Source organism: Ochotona curzoniae, unplaced genomic scaffold (genome assembly GCF_017591425.1).
Source record: "Ochotona curzoniae isolate NIBS_2020 unplaced genomic scaffold, NIBS_Ocur_1.0 contig_3520, whole genome shotgun sequence".
NCBI lineage: Eukaryota > Metazoa > Chordata > Mammalia > Lagomorpha > Ochotonidae > Ochotona > Ochotona curzoniae.
Window position 1 is genome coordinate 5,666,388 of NW_024465894.1, and position 14,708 is coordinate 5,681,095.

A 14,708-nucleotide genomic window follows, 5' to 3' on the forward strand; every position below is an offset into this window, starting at 1 on the left:
AGACAGCGGCCCTCTCTCTCTCTCTCTCTGCATCTGCCGGCTCCACAGCAGCCGGTATTTTTCCACAGGCCTCCTCTGCCGCTCCCAGGGCCTACTTTCCCAGCCAGGCCAGGCGTCCGAGAGAGGGTTAACAGGCAGGAAGCTGAAGGCATCGCAGGCTCAGAAGGAAGTCAGACTTTTGTTTAACTGACAGGTTCAGCAGGCCCCGGCCGCGGTGGGGGAGGGGGCGGCAGGGAAGGGAAGTCTGTAGGTGGAGGCATGTGGCCTGCCAGGAGCACGCTTGGCTTAGGGTAAGCGCCGCCGCCGAGGGCTCCCCCAACCCCCCACTGGCAGGCTGGCAGGGAGGCCCCGAGCACCCTCAGTTCTCCTCCCGGTTGTTGTTGTTGGTGGTGGTCGTGGTGGGGGTCCCCCTCCTCCCGCGAGGCCCCGGGCCGGAGGCAAATGGCTTCCTGGCCTACTTGGTGTGGAGGCGCGTGGACAGTGACTTTGCAGACCTGACCTCTCTCTCCCCGCCTCCCCTGGGCTCTCTCGGCTAGCTCCTCCTGGCCTCCTGGGCTGGAGGGGGGAGCTCCGCTGCTCCCAGCTTTACCTCCCCCTGCGGGATGGTTCTAGAGCCGGGGCCAGGCCCTTCCCTGCCCAGGAGGGCCGCTGTGAGGGGACAGGTGAGCGCGAGCCCCCTGCTCCCCAGCCCAGGGGCTCTCTCCTCTGGGCCGTGCGGGCCGGGGAGGGGGCCCAGGCTGGGCTGGAGCAGGTCAGAGCGGCCGGGCCAGCCGGAGGGCGGCCGGGGCGCGCGTGGGGGCCCTTCTCTCGGCTTGTGGTCGCCGTGCGAGGCCTAGCTGAGCTCGTCTTTTTCTATGCACAGGATGGCTCTTGCTCACCCTAGCCTCACAAAGATAATCGCTCAGGAAGTCTTTCAGCCAATCCGGGGCGGCCTTACACTCGGATTTGCCGGGGCAGCCAATCGGGGATGAGCTTTTATGAGGCGGCCAGATCATCAGCCGAAGTGCCAAACCCTTTTTCTGTGCGAACTAGGAGCCTGTCCTCCATGTTTTATAAGTATTGACATTACACAGTGTTAGCAATGCATCCACAGAGGTAAGCTCGACTTTTTAACCATCTTTTCTCCCCCTCCCTCTCAGACATCTGCCTTGGGGGGCGAGCAGTGTGCCACACTCACCCCCCACAGCACTTAGCTTAACTTGGAACTGTTTTAGAGAGAGATTTTTTTTTTTTTTGCTTTCTTGGGTCACATGGCTAAGTAGCCATTAGCCAAAGCTTGATCTTGCAAACTGGCCAGGCCCTGGGTTGGTCCCCTTCTTTCTTTTCTTCCACCAGGTCCCTGGTGTTTGGAACAGTTGGAAGCTAGCTAGAGAGCCTGGTATAACCAAAAAAAAAAAAAAAAGAAAGAAAGAAAAAAAAAAGCAGCTTCCCCCCCTCCCCTTCTCTCCCTCTCTCTCTCTCTCCCTCCCTGCACTATTGTCTCCTCCTGTCACATGCCTGCTGGGGGAAGAAAATGGAAGGTAAGGAGTATGCTCTCTTTGCCTGGCAGCTAGCAGAGTGGGCTAGCTCGCCCCTGTCTTTCTCTCTTTGCAGAGAGGGGCTGGCCAGGCTGGGCCAAGTCCTGACAGAAGTGGGCCCAGGGCCCCCAGCAGAGCAGAGCAAGGCTGCGGGGGGAGTGTGTGACTCCTGGGGCCTAGCTGTGTGGCACTGCCTGCAATGCAGGTCGTTGTTCAACCTTTTCTCTTGACTTAGGTGGCTCCAATGCTCTGTGGGAGCCAGCCTGCCAGCAAACGTGTCTGCCAGTGTTGTCTAGGCCTTGGAGGAAGTGGTGGAGCAGGGATGGGGGTGGGGCGGGTGGGGGTGTGGAGGACAGCCTCCTGGGGAGGGGAGGTGTGTGAGGCCTCTGGGACCCTGCTCCACCTCCTCCTCTTGCATGGTTTGTAATGAACTCCTGTGCCTTTTATCCTTGCTTACATTTTGCCTTTTCCATCTTGTGGTCCCCTGGGTTTTCCTGAGTGAGGGGGTGCAGAGGAGAGAAAAAAAAAAAGTCATGGCTGACTCCTGACAAGCAAGTCAAGATCCGGTTGTTGGGTTGTGTTGTGGTGGTGTGTGTGTTTTTAATAATGCCATGTAACTGTTTAAAAACATTTCCTTTTTGATCAAGTCCCAAACCTGCCAGCCTGTTCTCTCTCCTTCCTAACTCTGGGAACATGAGTCGGTTGCTTGAGCCCTGGCTGGGTAAGTAAAGGCGTGCGTTTCCTCTGGACCCTGTGGAAGGAGTTTGACAAGCGAGTGTGTGTCTCCCTGTAACGGGAGAGGGGATGCTTCCTGCACGAGGCCTTGTTGAGTTGAGGTTGCAGCAGGCGGTTGGAATTCCCTGCTTTCCTGGCTAACCTGCAGCCAGAGTCGAAGGCTGCCCTTCCTGTTTATCCTTAGCCAGGACAGGGGGGTTCAGTGCTGGGTGACTGACCTCTCTTGATTGGGTTTTTTGGACTCTGGGCAGGTGAGCTGCTTGTGAAACTGAGTCATCCTGCTGGTTCCGAAGAGCCCCGGCCCTGGGCGCTGAAGGCAGCAGCGGTGTGGTGGGGGGGGAGGGGACACTGCTGGTGTGGGGGCGGGGAGGCTGCTGGTGGGGCCAGTACTTAGCTTGCAGGATTCTGTTAAATACTGCAGAGGCGTACCCCCCTCCCCCAAGTTGGTTGGAATTAGGGCTGTATTTCCGGTTGGGCCCTTTTTGCAAGCCTGACCCACCCTTGGGCCTTTCTTAGGTTTTCTTTCTCATTTCTGAGTGCTCTAGCTAGACTTTACAAGTGAAAGAGTTTTCAGAATCTTCCCTGGAAGGTCCCAGGCCCCTGTACTTCCAGCACTGGGTGTGTGCCTGAGTGTTGGAGATAGAGTTGGTGGCCATGTTATGCCAACTCGATGTGAAGTCGGCCATCTCTTTGAAAGGAGTGCCCAGCAGCCTACCTTTGGCACTGGCTGGGAAAAGGCTCATTTAGTATAAAGGAGAAAGGAAGCAAATACCATGTTGAGGACGGGCTGGGTAAGGCTGGCCAGCTTCCTGCAGCCAGCCGGGCAGTGGAAGATGTTACCTCCTTAATGCCGAGCAGTGTCCTTCCCCACTACTCACAGGTAGAGGTCAGGCACTCAGGCTATTTTCTTTGTTCTTATCTCTTTGCTGTCGATGGAAAGGACACGTCGAGGCTGTTGTGGTCTCCCTAGAGAGCAGTCTCAAAGCCCAACACTCCTGGCGTGCACGAGGCTGTGCGTTGGGCTGGAAGCAGACTTCTGGGGCCACACATTTGTCCTCCAAACCCTTGCACTAAAATGGCTCCCATAGGCCTGGCAGGCCCAGATCTGCCGCTGATGGCGCAGCCCCAGGGAGTGCCCGGCCCTGGGCCAGGCTGGCCCTTTTGGCTCTGGCTCAGCAGCCAGCACTGTGCGTGGGGCTGTGGAAAGTTCATTCCTTTCCAGGTGGCGTTGTTTTCCTGCATTGCAGCAGGACTGGGTAGAGACAGGGGTGCTGGCTCCTGAAGCAGCCCAGTGGGGTGGGGGTGGGGTTCCTCCTCTCTCTAGCTTTCAGACCAATATATTGGAAGCAAAGTGAAAGGTTGACAGTTGCAGTGGCCGGACTCAGAGCCGACCTTCTGGAAATTTCTACCATCTTTGTCCCTTGTAGGAACAGCAGATCCTGCAAGCTGAAGGATTTTTGGTGTTCCATTCCTAGGCCTTCTGCTGCCCTCCCCCATTCTGTTTCTCCTGGAGCTAGAAGGTTGTAGAAAGTTCTCTGTGGCGCATTTGTGAATCGCAGAGGGAGGAACAGAGCGCTGGGCTGTTTTCCTTTTTCCTTCTGCCTCCTGGGTCCCCAAAGAGGACGCACACAGCTGCAAGGAACAAACAGGGCACACTAGAGCTTTTGATTCCTCCTGCCCCACCCCCTCTACCCTGCTAGACCCTCCAGGATGGATACACTTTCTGCTTTGGGGGAAATGAAGTGGCCTTCACGTGGGGGAGGGGAGCCACTTGCTTTTATGAGCTCTTGCAAACGGTCAGTGTTGGGTCTGTAACTAGGAATGAATTCTCTGTGACCACGCAGGAAACTTTCTACAGTTTTTCTAATTGCCCAGGATGAACTTAAGTGAGTCTAGGGGAGCCAAGCCCAGTTGCTTTTACAAATTAACAGCTCAGAGGGACGCCGCAAGGCCTGTTGCATTGTAAATTAGAGATTTAAACAATAGCTTCTCCCCTTCTCCCTTTTCTCTTGATTGTACCCCTTTTAAACAACACTCCCTCCTCTTTCCTTGGGGAGAGCCCAAGGACAGTGCAGCACCCGGTCCAGGTCTACAGTGAAGGGGTCGGGAGAGGGGAGGCCAAGGTGGGCTTGGCTGAGTGCACCCACTTCCGAAGCACTGTCCCTTTGTTCCTGTCCTGCCCCTCCTTTCTCCAGTGACCTGAGCACGCACGTTTGTCAGCTCTGAAGCCCTAGACCTCCCTCTGCCCCTGGTTGACCCCAAAAAGAGATACATTCCAGGCCCCCCCCCCCCACCGCTGCCCCACCGCGCCTGCCTGGAGTAAAGCTCTGGGAATGTGTCCCCGCAGCTCCCTCCACCCCTGGGGGGGGGGGTGTTTGTGAAAAATGCAAAAACAAGTGAGGATTCACCTTGGCTTTAGGTTGCCCTTCCCCCACTCGCTTTCCTTACAGAAAAACAAGCAGGCGGTGTGGCCAAGCCAACTCTGCAGCCAGCCTGCCGCCACGTCGGCCACTCTCCCGACGAGATCGCCTACCCACCAGCTGCCTCAGCCTCGCCCTGCCTCGGCCTTGGGCTCTGTGCCCTCTTTTCTGCCCCTGGAGCGAAAGAGCAGTCACCTTGAAATTCCCTACTCCCAGCCCCAGAGGCGTCCCTAGGCCGAGGCCGGGAGACCAGTCGCCATGAGCAATCCACTCTGAGGCCATTAGCTCGGCCTCTGCTAGCAGGATTTGCAAAGCCCATTGTGAATTCCCAGGGCTCTGCTGGGGGAGGACAGAAGGCTAATTTGTGAGTATCCAGTGCCTGGGCGAAGGGGACCTCGCACTGGGGTGTCTCTTCTGCAGTCACTGGCTGTGTTTTGCGTGGTGTTCCCTGCCTTAGGGACCCTGTCTCCCCGAGCACTAGGTCTGAGCTGGCCGTTTGCAGGCTCAGCGTCTCTTCCTTTTTACCTTGGCCTTGCATCCAGGCGAGCCCTTCAGTTGGGCTTTTTCTGAAGCCTGCTGTCCTTGAAGCACGTTCATTTTTACCTCTGGCTCCTGTTGCGTTCGGATGTAGGCTGGATTCCAATAGACTGAGCAGGGCAAAAGGACTTCCTCCCAGCTCTGCTCCCTCAGACTGGGTTTGTGCTGCAGACACCTGTCTGTCTGCCGTTTTGCTTTTTGTTTTTTGTTTGTTTGTGGTTTTTTTTTTTTTGCCATAGAGCTGCAGGATTTCTAACCTGCCAGCCACCTGATTCCAGGGCTGGGGGCCTCAGCACCCAGCCTGGTGTTGCCTGCTTAGGATCTGAAAGGGAAGACTTTTTTCTTAGGAACCTGTGACTTCACAAACTCTCCCTGTCATTGCAGGGTTTTTTTTTTCCCCCCTTTTTTCTTTTTTTTTTTCTTTTTTTTTTTTCCAGCTTCCAAACGTTGTTGCCTTCCTTTGGTTTAGCATTTCCTAGTTCTGATCTTTAGGAAGGTGGCTTTGAAACTGGCAGGGCTGCTTAAATAAGCCACAGCCACTGAACAAACTGCTACCATTTTAGCTTCAATACAGGAGTGAGGCAGTGTTGCCAGACGCCATTTTAAGAATCCTGCATAAATAGCTTAGCTACCGATGACTGCCTGTTTTAGGTGAGTGCTTATATAAAGCCGCCTTGCTAACCATTCCCTCCCTCCCCTCCCCCCCATTTAAAAAATTAATTGCAGATCTCGGGAAGCATGGTTTTTTTTTTTTTTTAATGTTGATGTTCACTGTTTCCTGATGTAGAAGAGGAAGATGTTATGCTTTGGGGAATTAAATATTTTTAACAGCTTGGACTCTGGTATTTTGAATGAAAGTACAAACCAGGAAAATGGGACAAGCCCTTTGGAGAGGATGCATGCTTCCTGAATTGTTGTGTGTTCGTCCTCATCTTCAGAACCTGGGGCATGCTGGGGATAGATTCTAGATGGGGTAGATATTCTTGGGGCAAAGTCAGATGCCAGGGGCGCTTCAGGGAAGAAAGAAGAAAAGAGCTCAACATTGTGCATCCAAGCAGTTTGTGTCAAAACTGGATGCTTTGCCTTCTCTCTCTCTCTCTCTCTTGCAAGCGATGAGGATGAAATTTCTGGGAATTCCCGACCAGCCCGAGTCCTCAGATTTAATAATCAGAAGGCTGATAGCATCCTAGAGGTGCACTGCTTCCTTGGCAACTTTTAATTGCTCTTTTTCTCCAGGAATGCAGGGGAAGGGGCAAGCATGGGCGTCCTTGCTCAGACCTTGACCGTGACCGTGAAATCGGTTTATTCTTTGGGGGCTGGAGTGCTTTTGGTTGTGTTTGCAGGTGCTGTTGTTTCTGCTTTGAATTGGCCTGATATGTATCAGTTTTTGAAATCCACAGGCAAGTGGCTTGGGTAAATGGAAGAGGTTATGATGATGGATACAATGTATACAGCTGGGTGATGCCATTTTTTTTCCTGTGTGGGAGCAGGGGCTGCTGTTTGGGTTTCAATCTAAATTTTATCCTGGGTGGGGGCAGGGGTGGGGGTGCAGCCCCTCGTTCTTATTCCTTTAAAGAAACAAAAGTAATGTCAGTTTGAAACAAGGGGGCTTGTTGTTCCATTGGTTTTGATTTAAATGGTCTGGGTTGCTGGGAGCTGGCAGGTATGGAAGGAGGAAGCTGTATGTATTCTGAGTAATGTGATGGCAGAAGTTTCAAGTATTTTTCTTCAGATGCAGCTGCCTTTTCTGTTGAGAAATTGTGATTTGACTGGTTTTCCCCCTAAATGACTGAACAGTTGTTAACCTAAATTGACCAAGATCACTGGAGTATTCAGACAGGTACAAATCTTTTCTCACCATCACTTTTGATGTAATATTCATACTTTTTTTTTTTCCCCTTAGTAACATGAGTGCTTAACACTAAACCAAGAAAAAGGAAGTCCCTTTAGATGTGGCTGTTCAAAATGACTAATTTTGCATTCTGGTCTTTGCTTTTGTAAATGAAGTTTTCCCCTCCAAATGCTGATGCGCTGCAATGTCTTTTAGTCACATGCTAGTCTCTGTGTGTGTTAATATTTGTATGTGCCTGTGCCCCTGTGCACGTATGTATGTATGTGTTTGCATGTGCACGCTGGCATTTCTTTGGGGGGGGATGATATGCTTTGTGGGGGGTAAAAAGAAAGATGGTTTTCTTAAATTGTCCAGCTTGAGGGCTTGGGCTAACGCTGGTGGTGGTATTGCTAAAGCTAAGTGATTGTGTTGTCCACTTGTAATACTTGGGGGAGATAACAGGCTTCTCCCCCAACCCCCTCCCGCGGCCCCGTTGATTCTGGTGAACTCAGCAGCAGCAAATGGCTCTGGAGTCACCAGTTTGTATTTTCTTGGTCTCTCAGCAGCATTCCTCCCCGAAGTTACAAACCCAGCAATTGTTCCTTTGAATGTATCTTTCCTGGGTGATCAGTATCCCTCTGAATGCCCTCTGTGGGTGTGGGAATCCTTCAAGTGGATTTTTGGGGGCTCTGCTCAGCAGAATGGTCTCTCTCACCCCTGTGCCAATTTACTCTTTTCTCCATCACTCAAAAAAAAAAAAATAGGATTGATTTCAAGAAGTTTAGAGTTTCACATGCTTCATGGGAGGGAGGGAAGGAGAATGCTGGTTGCTCAAAAAAAAAAAGAAAAGATCAAGGTTTTGATGTGTTCTTTTGAAGTTAGCCATCTACCCATCTACTCAGGCAGGCGGGCTGTGGCCAGGGTAGAGTAGGGGTGGAGGGGGGCTTTTTTGGTTGTAATTTATTGCTAATGGTCCCAAGCAGCAGCCCACAACAGCTTTTTACTTGGACTACCTGTGTTCCGGGCGGGCTGTGTTTCACAGGGCTGAGAATGTATTAGTGCTAAAATCAACTGATCACCATTGCAATATGGCTTGTTAGTGATGTGTTTCGATTGAGCAGCCTGCTTTCTTCCTCTGGGAGCTGTTTGTGACAACAGGGCGGTCGTTTCCCTGGGTGATGGGTGTCGTGTTGAGGTGTGTGTTCGTGAAGTTGGGAAGGAGCTTAATACCTGAGCTGTGTGTGTGTGTGTGTCTTGACTGAAGCCCCAGCTACTGTCCTTCCTCCCCTGGTTAGTCGGAGCGCTCCTGTAATTTAATTCTGAGCTGTAATTTTTCCTTTCTATCCAGCTCCCAGCCCGACTCTTCTCCCCACAACCCCTGGTCTCTCCTAACCCGTCTCTCACACTTGGGTTCCAGGCTGCCGAACACACACAGGACATTTTCTTCTCCTTCAGCTTCCTTCTTGCCCTGGCTTTGCGTCTTCCAAATGGAAAATTCCGGCCATCTCGATTGGTGATGCACCCAGTTGCTTCTTGCCGATCCCACAGACTGATGGTGTCACCCCTAGAGTGGTTGCTCAGGTTCCTACCGTGTGTCAGCCTGTGTGTTGGGAAGGTTCTAGCCCCTGGAGCCTTTTATGCCTCTATAAGCAGAGCTGGTGCTTTACCCCTTTGGGTTGGCTTGTGAGGTGTTGTGGTTGGGATGGGGACGAGAAGTGGGGAGGGGGTTTTTGGAGAGGTGAAGCAGACTGCTGGGACTGCAGCCAAGAGGGACAGAAAGTTCTAGGTGGCAGACCTTGACAGCACAGGGCCCTGCTTTCCCTGGACTGCAAGTTGGTATCTTTTGAATAATCTTCCTCATTCCACTTTTGTGCTGAGGTCAAATTAGTTACAGCTCAGAAGGAGAAGTAGACCTGCTCTGAAATACCCAGGGGCCGGGACTCCCCTAAGGGGTGTGTGAGACCCCAGGCCTGACTCCAGAGTGGGAGTGTGTATGAGACCCCAGGCCTGACTCCCGGAGTGGATGCTGATTGCTCACATCTATTGAGACAGGCTGTTTGGCTCTAGCATGCACGTGTTTTTCTGCTTTGTAATTTAACCTGAATCTTTTTTTTTTTTTCCTCCCCTGTCCCTGCCTCATCAGGAAATTGTAAGATTTAGTGGGGAGGTCTGGGAAGGCCTTGCCTTGAAGGATTTAGAGCTTGGAACTCTGGGTGCCCTGGGAACATCTTCCAGCCTGTCTGCCTTTGAAACCTGCATTAGCTTCAAGAAACTTGCTTGTTCCCAGGCCGGTCGGCATTGGCCATAGGGGCAGATCGTAATCGGGTGTCTGCAGAACAAAGTACTTTTCTGAGCTCCCCTCCCCCAGTAGCATGATAACCGGAAAGAAACAAAGACCAACCTAATGTGTGTGTGTGTGTGTGTGTGTTTTAAAAACTCCTTTAGGAGTCCTAGCACTTTGATGAGATCAGGTGTGGAATCCCTCCCCTCTGTCACCAGGGTGGGGGGTTTGTCTTCCGAGGTGGGGTTGTGACTAGCCAGCCATCCCCACTGGCTGCCGGTCCCCCAGCTCATCTAATCGTGCACGTAATTTGCTCTGTTTCAGCTTGGCTGAAGAGGAAATAAAAACAGAACCGGAGGTGGTGGAGGGCATGGATATCTCTACTCGCTCCAAAGGTAAGACTCTTGTCTCGTCCGTGGCAGAGCTAAGGCGGAAATGGCGCTTTCTCTGTGTTTGTGACTGACCACTCACGTGTGGGCTCCCCCAGCGGGCCTGGCCACCTGACCCCCGGATGGATGTCCTTGATGGGAACAATTGTTCAGATTTTCTCTCCACAGCATGTATGTGTAGGTGTGTGGTCCTGACAACGTGTGTTTCAGGACAGTGAGACTGACCCTGGCTGGAGGCCGAGTTTGGAAAAGCAGGCTTTGGAAGCCACTGGAGCCTGCAGTGGCTGCTGGCTGTCTGATTCCTCAAAGAGGCTCCCTTGGGATCTTGGAAGTGGAGTGAAACTGGCTGGTTGCTTTAGGGGATTTTCTGGAACGAGTGAGTGTCTGCATTTGGGACAAAATCTTGTGCAAATGAGGGCAGTCACGATGAATGGCTTTTAGCCCAAGAAGTCGGTAGTTGACCCCTCTGTGTCTTCAGCTCGCGGGCTGGGTCCTTTGCAGCTTGAGTGTGTGTGTGTGAGTGTGTGTATCAGGCTTCCCCAAAGAAAGCAGTCGCCCAATGTCCCCTTCAGGGTGGCTTTTCGCCAGCTAAGCTCCTGTGCAGATTGGATGGGGGTTCATGGTGTTTCCATGCTTTCATTGAGTCCCTGCCCCTGGCCCCCGGGGGTCCTGGGGCAGCAAGGGAGGCCTGCAAGGGGCAGGTAGCGAGCGGCTCTTGCAGAGGGAAGAGTGTTACTAAAGGTGGGTCCGTTAAGGCTGAAACAGAAGGGCACTTTAACAACTTGTGTGATACAGCATGGCACTTGGGGCATGAGCTGGCTCGAAGATGAAGGAGTTGCTCCCCATTGGGGAGCCCATGCAGGCTGGCCAAGTGGTCTGAGCTGCTGGTGGTGGTGGTGGTGGTGTGGGGGGGCAGGCAGCCCGCGTCTTCATTAGGAGGTTTGGTACTGCTGAGAAATTCCATTAACCAAGATATGCTGGTGTATCAGTACCATTTTCCAGCTTCTGCCCAGCCTGTTGTGGTGCAGTAGGACTCATGGGTGGCGGGGAACAGGATGAATGGGGATGAGCTGGGAGGGACTTGGAGGAGAGCCCTGGGGCTGGGGAAGTCTCTGTGTGTCCCTCTCTGCTGTGCAATGGCATGTTGATTAGGATGCGAGTGGAATGCCTCCTGCCACAGGCCTTTCTTACTGCAGCTTCCCCCCACCATCCCCAGTGCTCCCTGGTGCTGGGACCCTCCCATGCCTCTCCTATGTGTGGTGTGAAGGGGCGCCTCCCACTGGGCTGGTGAGAAGACCCACGATCTGCAGGGGGAGAGCTCATGTTTGGTAGTGGGAGCAGGGCACCGATTGGAGACTGAATTTCTCCCTGCCTGCCCCCGACGCCATCACTATAAGGTCCTTGGGTCTCTCTAGGGGTGAGTTGGCCGGAAGGCTCAGTTCTCCGCCAGCAGGGCAGGTACGAGAGTGGGGACGAGTGAAAGGATGGCTCATCTTCCCTCCTGCCCTTGGGATCCTCCCCAGGCTGGTCTTTATTTCCGCCTAGGGTAGGACCACCGTGGGGAGGGCACCATTTCTGGGTCTGCCTGACCCCTGTCCTCACCCCTGTTAGGACGGCAGCAGTCAGCTTCAGCTCTCTGGTGAGCTGCCAGGCTCCTTAGGCTGCACCTCTTCACCCCGTGTCTCTGCTGGCCACCTGGTCACCTCCCGGTCCTCCCAGGCCTTGTCTGTCTGTCCACTCGGATGACTCGGCACCTTTGAGGCCTCCTTTTTGCAGGCTCGTCCCCGTTGCCTCTTGCTGTGTCTGTGTGGGCCAAGCTGCAACCTACCTGCCTGTTTCTCACCGTTTAGGTTCCTCTCAGGGTTTTGGTGGCCACTAAGCTGTTGTGGAGGGAGTGCTGAGAGGGCCCTAATTACCACCTGACATGACTCGTAAACCAATTCACCTATCTTTTTTAATTTTAAAGAACTGGGGCCTGTGTTGGTGCCTGTGACACCAGTGTCCTTTGTGAGCGCTGGTTCCAGTTCTGCCTGCTTCCCCTCCAGTTCCCTGCTCATGTGCCTGGCAAAACAGTGAAAGATGGACTCACCTGGGAGACCTGCAGGAAATTCCAGGCTCTTCACTTTGACCTGGTCCAGTCCTGGCCATTGGCAGCCTTTGTTGAGTCAACCAGTGGATGGAAGGTTCTCCCTCTCTTGCTTTGTAAATCTGGCGTGGGATGCAGGCTCCCCTAGTGTTAATGCTGTGTATTTGATGTAGTTGTCACGGTCAGTGTTGGTATGTTGTTGCTTTTATTCTGGTTTTAAATATTTTCCTCCTCAGCTCCTTCTCCCGTTCCTGGGAGCCTACCCAGCATGCTGCGTTCTGATTGGTTGCCAGGTTTCTTTAAGTCTCTGCTGGCTGGACTGGCTTCTCCGAGGCTATCTTTGCAGATGCTGGCAGCTCTGTTAAGTGCTGGTCAGGTGTCCTGTGGGGTGGCCCTCAGCTGGGCATTGCCTGGTCTGCTCCTTGTGATCGGGCTGGTTTGAGGAGGGAGACCAGAGAGGTCAGAGGCCATCTTCGCCCGTCATGTCGAGGGTGCACACTGTCCATCTGGGTTGCCACAGGTGCTTTGGGCTCAGCCACCTGGCTCCATGCCCTTCAGCAGGCAGGTGCAGTGGGTGACTCAACACCCAGGGAGTGCAGAGTACATAGACAATTGGGGATTCTTCCCTGGAGGATTTGTCCCTTCTCCTGCCTTGGCTGGTTTCTTCAGGTCTTGGTGTGAGTGTGACCTTGGGACAGAATCCAGGGTCACCTCTTGCTCTGGCTCTTTCTTGGACTCTCTGTCGCCTCGACCTGCCCCATCATGGTGGAGTTGGTGGAGTTTTTGAGCATCCTGTGTGTGTGCTGCCTCGGCAGCAGGATTGGCTGCTTCACTGAGAACCCTAGAGGATTTTTTCTTTTAAAGATTTATTTATCCTTATTGGAAACTCAGATATACAGAGAAGGGGAGAGAAAGAGGAATATCTTCTGTCTGATGGTTCACTCCCCAAGCGGACACAACAGCTGGAGCTGAGCCAATCCGAAGCCAGGAGCCAGGAGCTTCTTCTGGGTCACCCATGCAGGTGCAGATGCAGGGTCCTCAACTGCTTTCCCAGGCCACAGCTGGATGGCAAGCCGGGTTGCTGGGATTAGAACTGGCGCCCATATGGGATCCTGGCACGTTCAAGGCAAGGACTTTAACCACTATGCTATCACACCGGGCCCAAGAATGGCTTTAGACACCAATGTTTGGGCACCAGGTGGAGTTTCTGGGCCCTGGGCCATCAGCTGATGGCACCTGCAGACATTGTGTAGCCTCAACAGTGTGAGTCTGCATGTGGCCATACCCATCTGTGTCTGCAGGAGTTTGTGCCCTGACTCTGCCTCTGCTTAGCCCTGGGGCCTTCTCCACTGACTTGTCTGTAACATCTCAGCCCAAGGGTGAGAAAGCTGGCTGCCACTAGCCACCCTTTTAATCTGATTGTCAACATTCTGCTAGATGAACTTTAACCTGTATAGACACTCCTGGGGCCTCCGCCTAGATAAGGATAACTGGATGTTTTCAGTATCTAGAACATTCCTCCAAGCCTTGGCTCTGACCTTGTGCTTTCCTAATACTTTGTTATTCTCCACAATGTGAGCTCCTCTAGACAGACAAGCCCACCGTCCTTGCCCTGCCCTCCCACATGGAAGGTGGGATGGTATCAGACAGGCTTCTGGAGCCAGACCCCTGTCTCTGGCTTGCCTGTCCCCAGCTCGGCGCTTGTTGAGGACTCAGTGTCATTCCCTAACAGGCATGAGGATGAGGACAGAGGGTTGAGATGAGAGCTGCTCACTGGGCAGGTGCTGCTGGGTTGAGTGAGCCCCAGTTGACTTGCAGAGCCTGTAAGTTGTCAGTTATGGAAAGCCAGCTCCTCCTTATTCCACTGGTCCCCCCCCCCCGTGCAGCCTCTAGGATGAGGGCATGGGGTAATATGGATATCAGGCCTGGGGCAGATTCCCTGCCCTTGGGATGCAGTGGTCCTGTGGGCTGCCCAGAAGGCTGACTCGGAACAAGTAGAAAGGCCTGTTGGTCTGTTGTGCACTGTGGCCTCTGTGCTGTTTGCGTCTGCAGTGTGTGCCTTCCTGCAGGCATTGGGCAGGGTTGGGGGGGAGGGGAGCATCCCTTGGTCGGGAGGGAGACTTTCTCCTCTTTCTCCCCCTTGGGAGGCTGTCTTTAGGCTTCTGCCATCCCTGGAGCAGGGTCGAAGCAGGAGCTGCTTGTGATGGAACCAGCAGATCAGGTGAAGAAATTTCCATGTTGCTTGTGGCCTCGGATGAAGGTTCTCTCTTCTAGGCTTGTTGATCTTCATGTCCCCCCGGGTGATGACCCAGGCTCAGCCAACACACATGGATGCCTGTGGGCTGTGTTCCCTGTGGTCCGAGGCTGTCAGTGTTTCAGACCTGGGGAAGAAGAAGACAAGTCTTCCAGCCCAGCCCTTTGGCCTCCAGGAGCAGCAGCGGAAGCTGGCTCTGAGAAGGCCTGGCAGGAAGGGGCTTGGTCTGGAAGGAAGGGGTCCTCTGCCCTCCGGCGTTGGCACGAGACGCTCGATGGTGATCAGCACCGACGCCGCTCATCCTGTTTCCCACGTCTAGCGCGTACACAGCTGAGGTCTAGTGAGGATCATCCTGCTCCCTGAGCCGCACCTAGTCATGGAGTGAGTCCCACGCCTGGTGTTGCCAATGTGCCCGCACTGGCATTTGGGAGTGTTTCCATTCTCAGGAGACTTAGCATTTGCATTTGAAGGTGGACTTCCACGCCTGAGGGTAATGAGCTTGGGCAGCTCTCACTGGACACCTGTGCTTGGTGAATGCCTTACTGCTTGCTTCGAGTTCGGTGTCGGGTGCAAGTTACTTGTTTTTCATACTGCCTTGATGTCGGTGTATTACTGTTCCTATTTTGCAGCTAGTTAATCAGCAGACTGGTTGATTAAC

The 14,708-nt window shown here is 53.4% G+C and overlaps 1 protein-coding gene across 4 annotated transcripts in view; it reads left to right on the forward strand.

The window, feature by feature from the left end:
* The first annotated feature begins 201 nt into the window (after positions 1-201).
* Positions 202-14,708, forward strand: part of ZMYND8 (zinc finger MYND-type containing 8) — a 92,647-nt gene continuing 78,140 nt past the window's right edge. For 2 of the 4 annotated variants that reach the window (XM_040981366.1, XM_040981367.1), the window contains exons 1-3: positions 204-290; positions 863-1,095; positions 9,646-9,716. In XM_040981366.1, coding sequence (XP_040837300.1) covers positions 1,082-1,095; positions 9,646-9,716 — 85 coding nt within the window. In that variant the 5' untranslated portion in view covers positions 204-290; positions 863-1,081. Of the gene's footprint in view, positions 291-862; positions 1,096-9,645; positions 9,717-14,708 lie in introns of all 4 variants that reach the window. The other 2 variants (XM_040981364.1, XM_040981365.1) reach the window with 2 other exon arrangements.